Source organism: Penaeus vannamei, chromosome 10 (assembly GCF_042767895.1).
Source record: "Penaeus vannamei isolate JL-2024 chromosome 10, ASM4276789v1, whole genome shotgun sequence".
In the NCBI taxonomy this organism is placed as follows: domain Eukaryota; kingdom Metazoa; phylum Arthropoda; class Malacostraca; order Decapoda; family Penaeidae; genus Penaeus; species Penaeus vannamei.
The window spans coordinates 18,385,725-18,400,724 of record NC_091558.1 but is presented as its reverse complement, the minus strand read 5'-3'; the positions used below and the strand labels follow the sequence as shown (position 1 = coordinate 18,400,724).

General features: G+C 33.6%; 1 protein-coding gene across 1 annotated transcript in view; it reads left to right on the top strand.

The window, feature by feature from the left end:
- The first annotated feature begins 2,473 nt into the window (after nucleotides 1–2,473).
- The window catches only part of LOC113826246 (phosphatidylinositol N-acetylglucosaminyltransferase subunit H), a 13,777-nt gene continuing 1,250 nt past the window's right edge, over nucleotides 2,474–15,000 (top strand). Inside the window, exons 1-5 of the mRNA XM_070126420.1 lie at nucleotides 2,474–2,860; nucleotides 11,464–11,638; nucleotides 11,862–11,989; nucleotides 12,925–13,005; nucleotides 13,931–15,000. The exon at nucleotides 13,931–15,000 is cut by the window's right edge and continues 1,250 nt beyond it. Coding sequence (XP_069982521.1) covers nucleotides 2,768–2,860; nucleotides 11,464–11,638; nucleotides 11,862–11,989; nucleotides 12,925–13,005; nucleotides 13,931–14,014 — 561 coding nt within the window. The 5' untranslated portion in view covers nucleotides 2,474–2,767 and the 3' untranslated portion in view covers nucleotides 14,015–15,000. The remainder of the gene's footprint in view (nucleotides 2,861–11,463; nucleotides 11,639–11,861; nucleotides 11,990–12,924; nucleotides 13,006–13,930) is intronic.

Genomic DNA, 15,000 nt, shown 5'->3' with positions numbered 1-15,000 from the left:
TGAGTCATTGGCTGAAATTCTCACTCTCCTGGTTTACCCTATTCACCATTGTCAGTAGGTCTTCCTCTTTCCCCGCAATCAGACCAGACAGTCGCATTATCATTTCGGTGTCGAGTTAAATAGTGTAGGTGAGACAATTCGCCATTCTCTAATGCCGCGCTACATCCTTGTCCATACTGATAGTTCCCCACTGACACGTACAACGGCCTCCTGTTGCCAGTAAAGGTTATGCAATAACGCTAAGCCCATTTTCCTAATATGCATCTGGATAGATCTATCACAAATTGTCCTTCTCGTGTCCCACTGGTCCTCCGAAGTCCAAACTGCACGCCGGCAAATTCGCTGTCCAGGCTGCCCCAGATTCTAACTAAAATTATCCGCACTCGTAGCTTGACCGAAGTGAGCCATGAGACCGATTGCACGACGTCCTCTTTCATTATGCAACCATTGGTTTTTCTGCAACGAAGATCTTTTTTCCATTGTGTAGCCACTGGTTTGTTTGGTATTGCAACGAAGATCGATCTATAGAAGCTTATTGGTAGCCGTCCTGATGTGAAAATCTTGTTGGGAATGATAAGGAGCCTTTGTTCACCATTTCCTCCCATTTCAGCATTTCGGTAGCTATCTCGTCATTTCCTGCTGCTTTGCCTTTGGCCACGCTCTCGTCTCCTCCGCACAGATCGACTGGGTTTACGTTGTCTTTTCTTTCATCACTAATTGGAATCTCATTATCATTATTCGTATGATGATAATTATTATCGTTACTATCTTTATTAGTATCATTATTATTGTAGTAGTATTAGTATCACCGTTATCATTTTTTTGTAATTTTTATTATTTTCATTATCATGGTTATCATTATTATAATCATTGTTATCATTACTGCTATTATAATTATTATTGTTATCATTATTATTATTATTATTAATAGTATTATTATTATTATTTTTTTTCAGTTTTCTCTTGATCTTTATTGTTGTTATTATCGTTGTTATAATCATTATCATACTAATGGTAATTATTATTATCACTTATTATTGTCATTATCGTTATTATTATCATCATTATTGTCATTATTAATACTATTACTATTATGACCATTATTAACATTATTACTATTATCATTATCATCAGTATCATTATTGTCTTTGTCATTGTTACTATTGTTATTGTCGTTACTATTACTAATATCATTATCATTATAAGTTATCTATAGCATTACTGTTATTATTAATGTTATTATTATCATTATGGTTACTATTGTTATTATCATTATTATCATTATTTCTGTTATCATTGTTGTTATCATTATTGCCATCATTATTGTTATTGCTAGTATTTGTTATTATCACAATTATCATCATTATTATTGTGGTTATTATCATTATAATCTTTATTATAAATATTGTTATTGTTATTTTTATTGCTATTATTATAGTTATTATCATTATCATCAGCATTATTAATTTTGTTATTATAGTAATAACGATAGTAAGAATCATAATAATCATTACTGCTGTTGTTATTATTGCTATTACTATTATTCTTATCGCTTGCATTGTTATTAATATTACTCTATAATGATAATAATGATTATTGTTGTTATTATCATTATCATCATTATTGCTATTGTTATTATCATTATTGTTATTATTATTATTATTATTATTATTATTATTATTATTATTATTATTATTATTATTATTATTATTATTATTATTATTATTGTTATTGTTATTATTATCATCATTATTGTTATAATTATCATCGGTATTATTATAATTTTGATTGTTGTCATTATCGTTAATATTATTAGTATCTTCACCATTACTAATAAATCTTTATTACTATTATTTTTCCCTTATCATTGTTACTATCATGTTTCCCTATCATTATTATTATAATTACTATTATTGCTATCATTATTATTATTTCTTATTATTACTATTATTATTAGCATCATCATCATTATTATCATTATTTCTATTATCATCGTTACACATTACACATACACCCACACACACACACACACACACACACACACACACACACACACGCACACACACACACACACACACACACACACACACACACACACAGACACACACACAGACACACGTACGTGTGTGTGTATATATATATGTGAATGTGTGTGTGTGTGTGTATGTGTATATATACATACATATATATATATATATATATATATATATATATATATATATATATATATATATATATATATATATATATATATATATATATATATATGTATATATATGTATATATATACATACATACATATATATATATATATGTATATATATATGTATATATATACATATATGTATATATATATGTATGTATATACATATATATATGTATATATATATATATATATATATATATATATATATATATATATATATATATATATATGACTTTCCAAAAAATAATACTTTCACCTCACGATCCCTGATCTTAACTGTTTACAAACAACACAGGCACTTGCAACATTCGCAGTGTACAAGAAGTTGCAATGTACAGTATACATTTGTTATGATACGTCACTCGCCACCAGAAGGATTACAGTTTCCGACTAGATGTGTTTCCCTGCATGTTTATAACAAGATGAGAGGGATTTCACAAATGAATAGATGAGAGAGGCTGATGATTCTGCCGAGAGACTGGCGGAAGAGCGGGGATGGAAACCGGCCTTTGCGCTCGTTTGAAAGGTTTTGCAGTGCCATAGTTAGATGATTTTCTGATAATGGAGTCCTTGGTATTTAGGGACGTAAGGGGTGATGTGATATTCGTGGAGGAGAGGTTGGAGCCCGCATCCTGCAACAAAAGGGCCACGGAAGTAAGTATTTGTTGATGTTATGGTAATTTTGGTTTAGTTTCACACAGCCGATCAAGCTTGCAGTTAGTTTCTTGTTTCAGTTATTAATAGTGTAATATGTGTGAATCTTGTTTTCCATTGGAAACGACATATGTTAAAGTATTGCAGATTGTATACAAAATGATCGCACTCTTCCGAGACTTGGTCTGCAGAGTTGCGCAAGTGCATTCTCATGATAACTTTCCTCTTTGGTTGGTGCACTTTTAAGAAAGGGTGTGGTCATTAAATATTGCGTAAAGGGGCGTTGCACCATTGCCTTTATATTATAATTCTAATGTATAATTAGAATATGAAATATGGTAGAATAAAGACAAATTGTAAACAAAACTGAACTATAAGTTGAACAGTATAAAGATAAAATCAAAACAGAGTAGTATGCCAACAATTGTGTGTACATATGAAGTGCACACAAAATTTTGAATATACATGTAGACTTGAAATTGTGCTTGTGCATACTTGAGAAATTGAAAAAGGCTACAACTCTGCAGACTGGTTTGAGATTAATGGGTGTAGTACTTAAACTATATAAATGAGACCCAAAATGCTACCACCAAGTGCTATCTTTATGGAAATTACCTTTTCCATATTCTGTAAGAATATGGAAAAGCGGTTTATACCAAATTTAGATTTCATGCAATTTTTGTTGGCATAATAGGTTTAACCTGTTAAGCGTCACCCTCTGTGATTGGGTGTTTCTGAAGCTTCGCCCTCTCTGGGCTTCAGGAATATTTTTTATGCTATTATTATATTCTTATAATTTATTTGCCTTTGTTTAATGATTCTTGTATTTTTTAATCATTTATTTATCCAGTTTTACATAAATATACCTATTCAAATTAGGGGGGAAAAAATAATGGTATAAATTCAAAACACTGACACACGTAGATAGAGGGAAATGGACACTGCCATCTTATAGAGCGTAAGAAATAGAGTGGGATAGAACATAGTTTAAGCTGCAGCGGCCTTATAGTCACCGCTAAATGATGAAAATATAACGCGTGGTCTCCACAAAATCTGTCAAGTAACTTGTATACGTTGCCAGGAATAACTAAACACTGACTGATTTACTCGTTACTGCGATGTCCGAACTAGTCTGTGTGTTACTATGCGCTTATCAAAACGATATTTGGCTAATATCAGTGTCTGCTGTTACACAGTTATGCCTTTAAAGTCTTTTATTAATATTATTATACTTCATTTGTATATTTTAATATATATATATATATATTTTCATATAGAATCGTGTGCATCGAGTGTTTCACATTTTCTTGCTCCTGCTGCTAGATTGACAGCTCACAGTGGTAAAACACTGGTTAGAAATGTTGTGTTTCCAATGATGTGTTGGTTCTGGGTTATTTTTAAGACTTTTACATTGGCATCGAAGAACAATTAGACTTTAGTAACCATCCTAGTTTTATATCTGGGTCCATCAAGAGCTCCAAGTGACGATAAAGGTGATTAAAATTGAAGCAATCCAGATGGTACAAAGAAGCAATGAAAGTTTGATGTTTCCGGATATAAAGGTATTTGGTTTATGATTTTATGGTGTGAATGCAGCTCTATCTTGCCATACATACCGAGGTGAAGAGAATGTGTCCTGGGGCAGTTGGGGGGCAGAGCCACCCCATCAACCCTCCCCTCGGACATGCCAAGTCATGGCAACTTAAATTGATGTATTAGGTTGGTTTATTGGTCAATACGTTTTTTAGGAGGTTTGGAACGTGTGAATTCCCATAGAGTTTTGCCGAAAGGTGTGTTGGGTTCCCATAGATTTTTTTTTAAATTTCTGGTGCGTCAGTCAGTAGAATTTTAGAGATGGCGGTTATATCCGTAGAGTTTAATTGGCAGATTTTAAGTGTTTTTTTTTTTTTGTGTTAGTTTTACGCATTTCTTATCATTTTTTAAGCCTGTTTTACTCCATAATTTCCCTGATATACTTCATGCCCTCCCCTGCTAATGGGACTAACAAATCAAGATCGTCAATGGAGAAATGGTACCAGATCTCACGAAAGACTCATTTGCAGAAGAAATACATCAATATTTTTTTAGCTTTGTCTCTGGGAGGGTGCATAGCTCTCTGTAACAAATACCAAAATAATCATATCCTTAATTTCTTTTTATTCCAAAAGACAAAAAATTTAATTAAAAGATCAGAGAATGTAAAAAAATATAAAATAAAATAAAATAAAATAATAATGATTAAAAAATCCAACAAACAATAGTAATATGCTCACACATACACAAAATCCAACAAACAATAGTAATATTCACACATACGCAAAAATCCAACAAACAATAGTAATATGCACACACACACAAAAATCCAACAAACAATAGTAATATGCACATACATATGCAAAAATCCAACAAACAATAGTAATATGCACATACATACGCAAAAATCCAACAAACAATGGTTAAGCAAAAGTTCCAACAAACAATGGTTAAGCAATAGTTCCAACAAACTTCCAAATATACTCAGTTGATGTTCTTATGGTTTTCTATTTGAGTAAATGTTACATGCAGTCGGAGACAGCTTCATAGAGGCTTTTAAAGTTAATATCTATATATGCTGTTGAGCGCAGAATGGGAATGAAAAGGATAAATGGTATAACTGATGGGAGACACTTAACAGATTCAGAAAAAGAAAGAAAGAAAAAAAAATCATAATTAGATCTGTGTAAACTTTAGATAATTAGGTTGTGCAATTACCATGGTCCAGATACCTATAGTCCACAGATCAAGGTCAATAAGTCTTGGTAAGTCTTTACAGTATGGACACACTCGCTATACTCTCAGCCCCAACTCCACTTCACAAAATCCATCATCATCATCAAAGGAGCTGTTGCTGATGGGGGCGCATAGCCACATCCATCCTTCACTTCCATCCATAGGATCCTTCATGACAAATTGCCAGGCAGGTCTTCAAAACAGGTCTGGTCAAGCTGCCCAAGCTATGACTTTTTAGGTCTTCCTAAGTCATTTCCATACAGGATTTTCTTGGAAAGAGACAACCTGATGGGAGGGGCATCCACAGGGAAACGAGCTTGGTATCGGTATAACCTGAGTTGGTGGTCACAGATTTTGCAAGAAACAGGTCCCATGCCAGTCTCACAGTTGGACTCATGGTCTTGCCAACTGTACCTCATGATCCAGCATAGAGACTTGCTACAAAAGGCATCGAGATGCGAGTCCAAGGCACTAGATAGCATCCAGGTTTCACTTCCATAAAGCAAAGCTGGCATTATCAAGGCCTTGAAGACATGTAACAGACATTTTGCATAGGTACCAGCACCTCCAAATACTCTTGTTGATTGAATTCATGGCTCCTGCTGACAGATCACACTATCTACTAACTTCCTGGTCTGAACAAGTTCTATCTGGTCCCCCAAATCTTGGATCTTGGTCCAGGAAACCTCTAAGCCCAAGGGCTTTGCCTCATTGCTGAATGCATCAAGAGCTGCCACCAGGTAGTCCAGAGACTGTGATAGGATGGCAGCATCATCGGCAAAGTTGAGGTCTGTGATCTTGGTATTGCCCAGTGTTGCTCCACAGTGACTTTGGATAGTAGCTCTGCCCATTATCCAGTCCATGAAAGTGTTAAAAAGTGTTGGTGCAAGGACACAACTTGCCTCACAGCTGAGTTAAAAGGAAAGAAGCCTGGCAGGCCCCCACCACATTTTACAGCACTAACAGCTCCAGAATGTAGGCTTGCTTTTAAACCAATAATCCTCATCCAAATTCCCCCAAGTCTCAGGATCTAATATCAATTCATGATATACCATGTGAAACGCCTTCTTGAGGTTGATGTAGGCTGCAAGCAGCCCACGGCTGAACTCACGACAGCAATCCATAATAACTCGAAGTGCTAGGATATGGTCTATTGCGTACTTGCCATGAGTGAATCCAGATTGCTCCAGGCTTTGGTGCTTTAGTAGGTGGTTGCGGATCCATTTCAGAAGAATGTGGGTGGAAATTTTGCTTGGTATTCTGAGCATTGTGATGGCTCAGTAGCAGCTACAGTCCCAATGATACCCTTTCCCTTTTTAGAGAGGGAAGACCACACCCCTCAATAGGTCAAAGGGAATGGAAAGAGACTGACAGATGGCAGCCAAGATAGTATGCAAGCCCAGTGCTATAGGTTTACCCTTAGTCTTAAGCAGTTTTCCCACTTTTCAGCTCACTGATGGGTGGGTCTGGCATTGAGATTACATCATGGCTTGTGTCCATACTAACTGCTGGAGAGTCTACTTGATACAGTTGTTCAAAATCTATTCAACAGTCTAAGTTGCTGTGACTGGGATTGCCCTTCGGACACTGCCCAAGAGGAGGGTTGATTGAGGCCTCTGCCCCCCAGCAACCCCCAGGAAACATTGTCTTCATCTGCAAAATCGAACTGAAATTCACCAAGTAGACTAAGGCTCTGAGCCTTGATGCGCACAATCGTTTTCCTTTGTTTGTGGGGTAACTGTTTTGTACCAGTGGCCATAACTTATTGTAATCAACAGGAATATCATCTTCAATTTGCCCAAGTTTAGTGCATCTTTACTGTAAATATTAACCCGTCTCTATAACTTGTTTTGTATTTGATGATTATTACCATGAGGTTGTAGGTGTCCAACACAAACCACATCAAGTTTTAAATGCTTTTACATGGAACACAAGGCATAGTTACATAGCAAAAGGTTTTATTTAGTGACTACAAGTTTGAATATGAAAGGATAAACTCATCATTTATTATCATTCTTTTATGTTTTTTATGTACATTGATATAGGACTGGAACTGGTTCCTTATCAAGTGGTAAATTACCAGAGATATCTGCTAGCTTTTTCTTACCAGAATTTATGTAGTAGTGGTATGTTGGCATTTTCCATGGTGTTTACTAGATCCTGTTTTATTCTTGAAAATGCACTTTTTAATGTTTCACAGATTAATGTGTATAATAGTCTGTTCTTTTAATTTCTTCATTAAAGGGAAGGTCCTAGTCTCTACCCACATGTTCATAAATAACTATACATTAAAGCATAAAGAATCAATATATAGTCAAATTTTTTGAAAGGCAACTGTAATTCAATAAAAAAAATTAGGTGTTTTGTATTCCCAGCACCCGTCATCTGCTAAATAATTGACATTGTGCCACCAACCCTGCGTGATGTCACAAGATGCATGTGACTGTGAGCGATCCAGACAATGCGCAATGCGAGTAGGCTACACAATAACAAACATGGTTGTATTGAACAAAAAATTATGTACATAATAAATATAAATACACACAAAAAAAGCGCATGCACATATGTGTGTGTGTGTGTGTGTGTGTGTGTGTGTGTGTGTGTGTGTGTGTGTGTGTGTGTGTGTGTGTGTGTGTGTGTGTGTGCGCATCATGTGATGTCACAGTCGTGTTGCGGTGCTGCAATCGCATTTTTAGCAGACAACGTTTTTAGCTAGTTTTACGGGTGCAAAATGCCCAAATTAATGGCAAACGGATAAGATTAACATCGAACTAAGGTTTTGATACTTTTATTTATTGTACATAGCATCAAATAAAAACAATAATTACATGGTTTGAAACCCACTGGACCTTCCCTTTAAACACTATTGTTCATTTAATAATTGCATAGTCTTCAGAAAACAATCAGTGGAAAGTCAAGGTAATCCAGCAATTGCTTATCAAAGTTACATCCATTCCTTCAGTGCTCTGGCAAAGACCAATAAATCTTTATCAGATATTCAAGCCAATTAGAGTTTGTATTTCTCCTGTCAGATTATCATCATATAAAGAAATTGGTTAACTGCTTTCTTACCATTATATATTAGCCTTTGCTGAATCCAGGGGCGGGTCCAGAGAATTTTCTGGTGGGGGGCACAGGGGGTAACAACAATAAATCTGGGGTGGCCGCCCAAAAGAAACAAAAAATAAGACTGCCCACTTCTGTACTTATCTTGTATAGTTATACATTGATTATGTTTTCATCTTGCTGTGTATAATATATTATATGTTAATATTATATATTTATATATAAATATTATAATAAATAATATAATATAAATAATATATATTGATATATTAAGGGTCAATAACTCTTGGGTGGGGGGGCACACGGGGTGGCCAATTAGATTGCAGAGGGGGCACGTGCCCCCTGTGTCACCATGGAATTCAGCCTCTGGCTGAATCATCAAAGATTTAGTGGGCATGGTGATCCTGTGACATGTTCTTTTCCAAATGCAATTAAGGTGTCGGGCGACCTAACATCTGGATTGTGATTGGAGGTGAGACAGGCCTATAAGCTAACCCACTCCTGTGATATAATAGGAATAGCCATGGTAAAGGACTAGCTGGTTTACTGTATTGGTTATATTTTCTACTGGTATATGTAGAAAAGGTATGAATGAGACTGGATATCTTTACAATACAAGAGATGTATTTGACCGGTTTCAATTATGTCTTCATCAGAAATACCACGTAACCACGTAATTGGAACCGGTCAAATACATCTCTTGTGTTGTGAAGATATCCAGTCTCATTCATATCTTTTCTACATTTGTCAACATGGATAGGGTTCATTTCTACTGGTACACAGTATTTTAGAATATGGTAGCTGAGATGGCTATTGATATCTTATGATGAGTTGTACTATGATATGAATAACCAATATAAGTTAATGTTTATGAAAATATCTGTTAATAAGAATACATCTGGCAACTCAAAATGTTTACCACCTATTCAATTATTGTTGCGTGAGGTATTTCATAATCCATAAGCATTGGAAAAGCTGGCTCTAGTTTCAAGTAGCTGGAATGGAACATTAAGAAATTTGAATTTATCACAGTTCTATTTTGTGCATATTTTTGTACAATGGATTGATGCTTATAGGCATTATTTTACTGGTATATGATCTTACATCAGTGCTTATGATAAAAAAAAATCATGGATATATGTCACTATAGAATTGAGATTTTTAACAAACTTTATTTTTAGTATTATGCTATTTTTCTTGCCATGCATCTCATTGGTCAGATACTTCCAGGGTCTTGTAAAAAAATTTACTTATATTTTTCACATTTTACCAACTTGCTACTCCTCCCAAGAGTCTGTGTCTGGCACATGTCAGTTAGATTTTTGGGAAGCGAAGGAAAATTTTAGGGGGAAAATATTGATATTCACATGCCATAGGCCTACTTTCCTGGATGGGCTTGATTACATGTAAATACACTAAGATCTTATGCTGTAGTGGTAAAAGCAAATATAAATTGATTGGAAATCTTTTTTAAACTTTGCTAATACATCAATGTACTCTTCTGAATATTTACATTTTTCTCTTGGGTGTAAATCAAAATAAAATTATATATATGTTTGGCAATGTACAACCAACATGTTCTGCATGATGCTGCATCTTCTGACCCTGACATCCTATAAACACCCGGAGGTACACCTCACTAGCAATCTTACGTTTAACACTCACATTGACTCATTCACAAACAAGGTAAACAGAACATTGAGTTTACTGAGGAGGATCATACCCAACACTATGCACCAGACATCAAATACATAGCTTACAACACACTTTTATGCCCAACTCTCAAGTACTATACAGCTTTATGGAAGCTGTTCACAAAGAGAAGCTGGAACAGGTCAACACTATGTCTGCCAGGTTTATTGCACACAATTGCAAGCCTACACCTAGTAAATTTGTTACATACCACACCAAAAACGATTGTTACAAGCACTCTTTATTCCCTCATTCCATATACAACTGGAACAGGCTACCCCAAACAGGCTACGGACAAACTGAACAAATGCACTGCGCTACAAGCACCTTCATAAACAACAGTGCCACTTTTACTTCAGTCCTTTCCCCCACCCCAAGCAACCAACCGTAAATGTGTGTGATGTGCACTTACCAGCACCCTCTGCATTACCTTTGATATTAAGATTGAGATTGAGATACTACAAGTGATACTGTTTGCCCAGGTATATGTAGTTATACATACTTTTAATGAAACAAGCAATATCTATTTTGTTGTAAAAATCTATTTACTTTTCTGAATTATTTAAAGATTTTTGGTTCTAAAAAGGAGAATTGACTACATAATTTTTTTTTAGATAGTGCCAAATATCTGTGTAAAGTTCCTCTCTCACATCTGCCTATAGAGAAGACTATCCAATAGAAATCATGTGATGGTACAAATTAAGGAAAATGACAATTTTACAATAAACTTATGAAAGATGGGAGAGCAAGGCTTGGGTGTATATGTGACAAGCCTCTTTATGCAGTTAATTTGTTCTGCAGCAACTGTTAACATATATACTGTTTAACTGTATAGTATTTGTAAATGTGTATTAGAATCTTCTTTTTTAATGTTTGCCTCCTATAATTACATCATTTTGCTCATCATTCTCAATGTGCTCATCAGATGATGCTCTGATGTGGCACTTGAAAGTGCCACATCACTATTAATTCTCTCACCAAATTCTTCTCTGTGTAATAGAATCACTTCTTAGTTGGTTGATTTATCAGTTCATTTGTATTTTTTCAAATGAAATTTATGCCTTTTATGCCAACAGTTCAGTGTAAGTAGCAGTCGCATCCAGTTTCTACCGTGGCTCGGATATACGAGTGTCCTAGCAGCCATAGCCTTCTTAGCTCAACTACATACTCTTCATCCAGCGTGGCTTCTCACAGCTGTCCTAACGCAGCTCGCAACACTTTTGTACAGAGTTCATCGAAAAGTTGTTAGTGGTTAGTATAGTATTTCAGATGATAACCTTGATTTGATGCATAATGTGTTTTGTGCATGATTTTTTATATTCTTAAAGTGTGTGTAAAAATTAAAGTTGATGATTGAATGCAACATAACACTTAAAAACAAAATTAAAAGTCATGATATATTGTTTATAACATAAACTGATATGCTGTTTCTTGAAGTTATTTGGGACATTAATTTTTTTTGCTAAATTTTCAGAAACTTTACTTGTAGTAGCTGGCTTAGGGATCCAAACTACTACTACTTTCTACAGTGGTCGACAGCACACGCGCTTTATTCCTTGGGGAGACATTATTGACGTTATCATTGCAGAGACAATAACCATGGTAAAGTTCATTTAAGCTGATTATTTTCCTTTGTTTGCAATAATTACTTTTTCTTTCTGTCTTTCTTCCTTTTTTTTTGTCAAAAGAAGTGATTCATGTTTCTACCTTTTCTTTTTCTTCATGTTGCTTCACCTTCATATTTCTCTTCTCTTTTTTGTACTTCCTTTCTTCTTCTTTTTCTTCTTCTGTTCTCCTTATTATTTTTCTGTGTTTTTATCATCATCATCAGTCATCACCATCATTATCATTGTCATTATCATTATTATTTTTATTACCATATTATTTAAATATGATTTTTTCCATTGTTATGATTTTTTATTATTATTATTATCATTATCCTCACTATTATAATCATCTTCATTATTGTCATTATCATCCATAATTTCTTTATTCTTAAACCATCATTATCATCATCATTATCTTTATTATTATTATTAATCATAGTAGTAGTGGTTTTAGTAGAAAAAGTATTTGTTTTAGTAGTTGTAACACTTTATATATATATATATATATATATATATATATATATATATATATATATATATATATATATATATATATATATATATATATATATATATATATATATATATATATATATATATATATATATATATATATATATATATATATATATATATATATATATATACATATATATACATATATATACATATATATATATATATATATATATATATATATATATATATATATATATATATATATATATATATATATATGACATTTAACTCTTTCAAGGAATGATATGAACTTATTTTTTTAAAATTGCCTTTTTCTTAGCTACACACAGCACATATTGCATGAAGTCAGATTCATTCATGATTTGTCAGTGGAGATCAGTATTGGTGTAAAAATCAAAAGTCATTTAACACACCCTGAAGTAATGTATTGATGATTCATTTTATTTCCAGCAACGTGTACTATTCTACATGGCTCTGCTTGTGAGAGCTGAGGGGACCAAAGCTAACCAGAAACTATTACCTCTCTTTATGGTGAGTATAGAGAGGTTGACATTGGATGGTTGTGTAATAGCTGAGGTTTCCCAGTGCTTGTTTTTGTTGGCACACCAGATAAAACTTGTTCACTTAGAAAAAAATGCATTTAGTTAGCTGTTTCTATTGTGTGGTGTAGGCCTCAATGTTGAGTGTGCATAAGATAAAACTTTGAGGAAATGTGGAAGTTTTATTTATAGCTTGTAAAGAAAACTGCAAAGAGAAGAATAGGAGAAGGCATGAACATTTTGAGGCTCTTTTCCCTGTGTTATTTTTTGTATCGTTTACCCTTTCAGTGTTGGTTTAGTTAACGGAAATTTGTTATATTCTTTAGTGTTACCGCTGTTTGGTTTTCAATTTTCCATTTAAATTTTCTAGTAAATATTTCATGTTTTGATGTTCAAAGATGTTCAAAGGTGATTCTGAACAAAAATACAATACATATCTTAACTGAGACAGCCCCATGGACTGAGGATAATTTTCAATAATTTTTTGTGAGGAACAAAGCTTGTGATTTATAAGGCCTAAATCAAGAATGCATTTGAATATTGTACAAATGATGGTAAATAAAATAAGGTTTTCTCAATATGAGTACACAATTTTTGCATTACCTCCACCTCATGATTAGATGATATATCTAAACTTTTTTTTTTTTTTTTTGCTGAGGTATTTCCTGGAATTTCCTATAACTTACGCAGTTGATTGTTGACTAAATTAAAATTTAGATGTGCGCTATTTTGAAAGAAGAATCTATTAGATGTATAAAGTTAATATGATACAGAGTGAAGTAAAAAAGATAAAAAAAATTGTTTCATGGCTAAATCTGGTGGCAAACATTCTCTTTCCTCATCATATTAAAATTCTATTGCAGTATACCTGTTTTTGCTCTTACTGTAATGCTTCATAATACTCTTCTCATCCACAGAATACTTGGCCGCGGTTAGCTTGCTTGAGGCATATCTACTGTGCATGCCAAGAAGTTCTCTCACCAAATTCTAAGTTAAAATGATATTTGATGATGATGCTGTGGTGATAATGAAAGATGTGCTCCGTTACACAAAATTTTTAGAAAAATATGTCCATGATCATGTGTTGTTATTGTTATATGATATTTATAGGAAAAGATGAATGGAGTTGTTTTAGTCATAATTAGATCTTTGTTACTTGTGATTCACATTTAACTTTCCACCTTGAAAATATTTAAAAGACTTATCTAAAGATGCTGTCATAGAAATTACCAATCAAAACAAGTTTTAATTTTTTAAATCATTCATATACTCAAACATGAATCTTGTTATTTGTTGTGACAGCAAGTTTCAACAGACAAAAATGATATAATTTTCTAACTTTTATAACTGATGATTATACAGTGTGGTAATTATGGAAATCAGAAACCCAAACTTTAAACTGTTTCATTGGACTTGTAAAAGGTGAATGATAAAAGAGGTCAGCCAAAGGCAGAAAAAAACATGTCTGGGGATGACTTGGCATTGAAGGTCAAAGCATTGATAAGTCTGCATAGAGGGAGGCTGCACCAGACGTTGCTCTGCTGTTGGATCCACTCCTTGAGCATGAAAGCCAGTACTGCCAATCTTGCAGATTATTCTCCTAGGAAGTATTAAAGTTCACTGCTCAGTTAGAATGTTCCCAATAAGTTAAGATTTTTATCTACCTGATTAGTGAATAGTGCAATATATGTTGAACAGCTTTCAAATGATACAAATGTGTCACAATGGCAAAAGACATTATTCAGTGATAAGGGCTTTGATGTGTATATATATATATATAGACTTTGCATATTCCGAATACATCATAGTAAATCAGAATGATTTTGTAACCTGAAGATAGACATATCTGAAACAGTGCTATTACATTAATCAATGAATTAAAAGTTCCTTAAATGCATGTTGTATGCCATTATATATAATAACATTTCTTTTATAGTGTTAGATTTTGGCATTAGAGTTATAGCATCAGAAAGTATGACATTTTTAT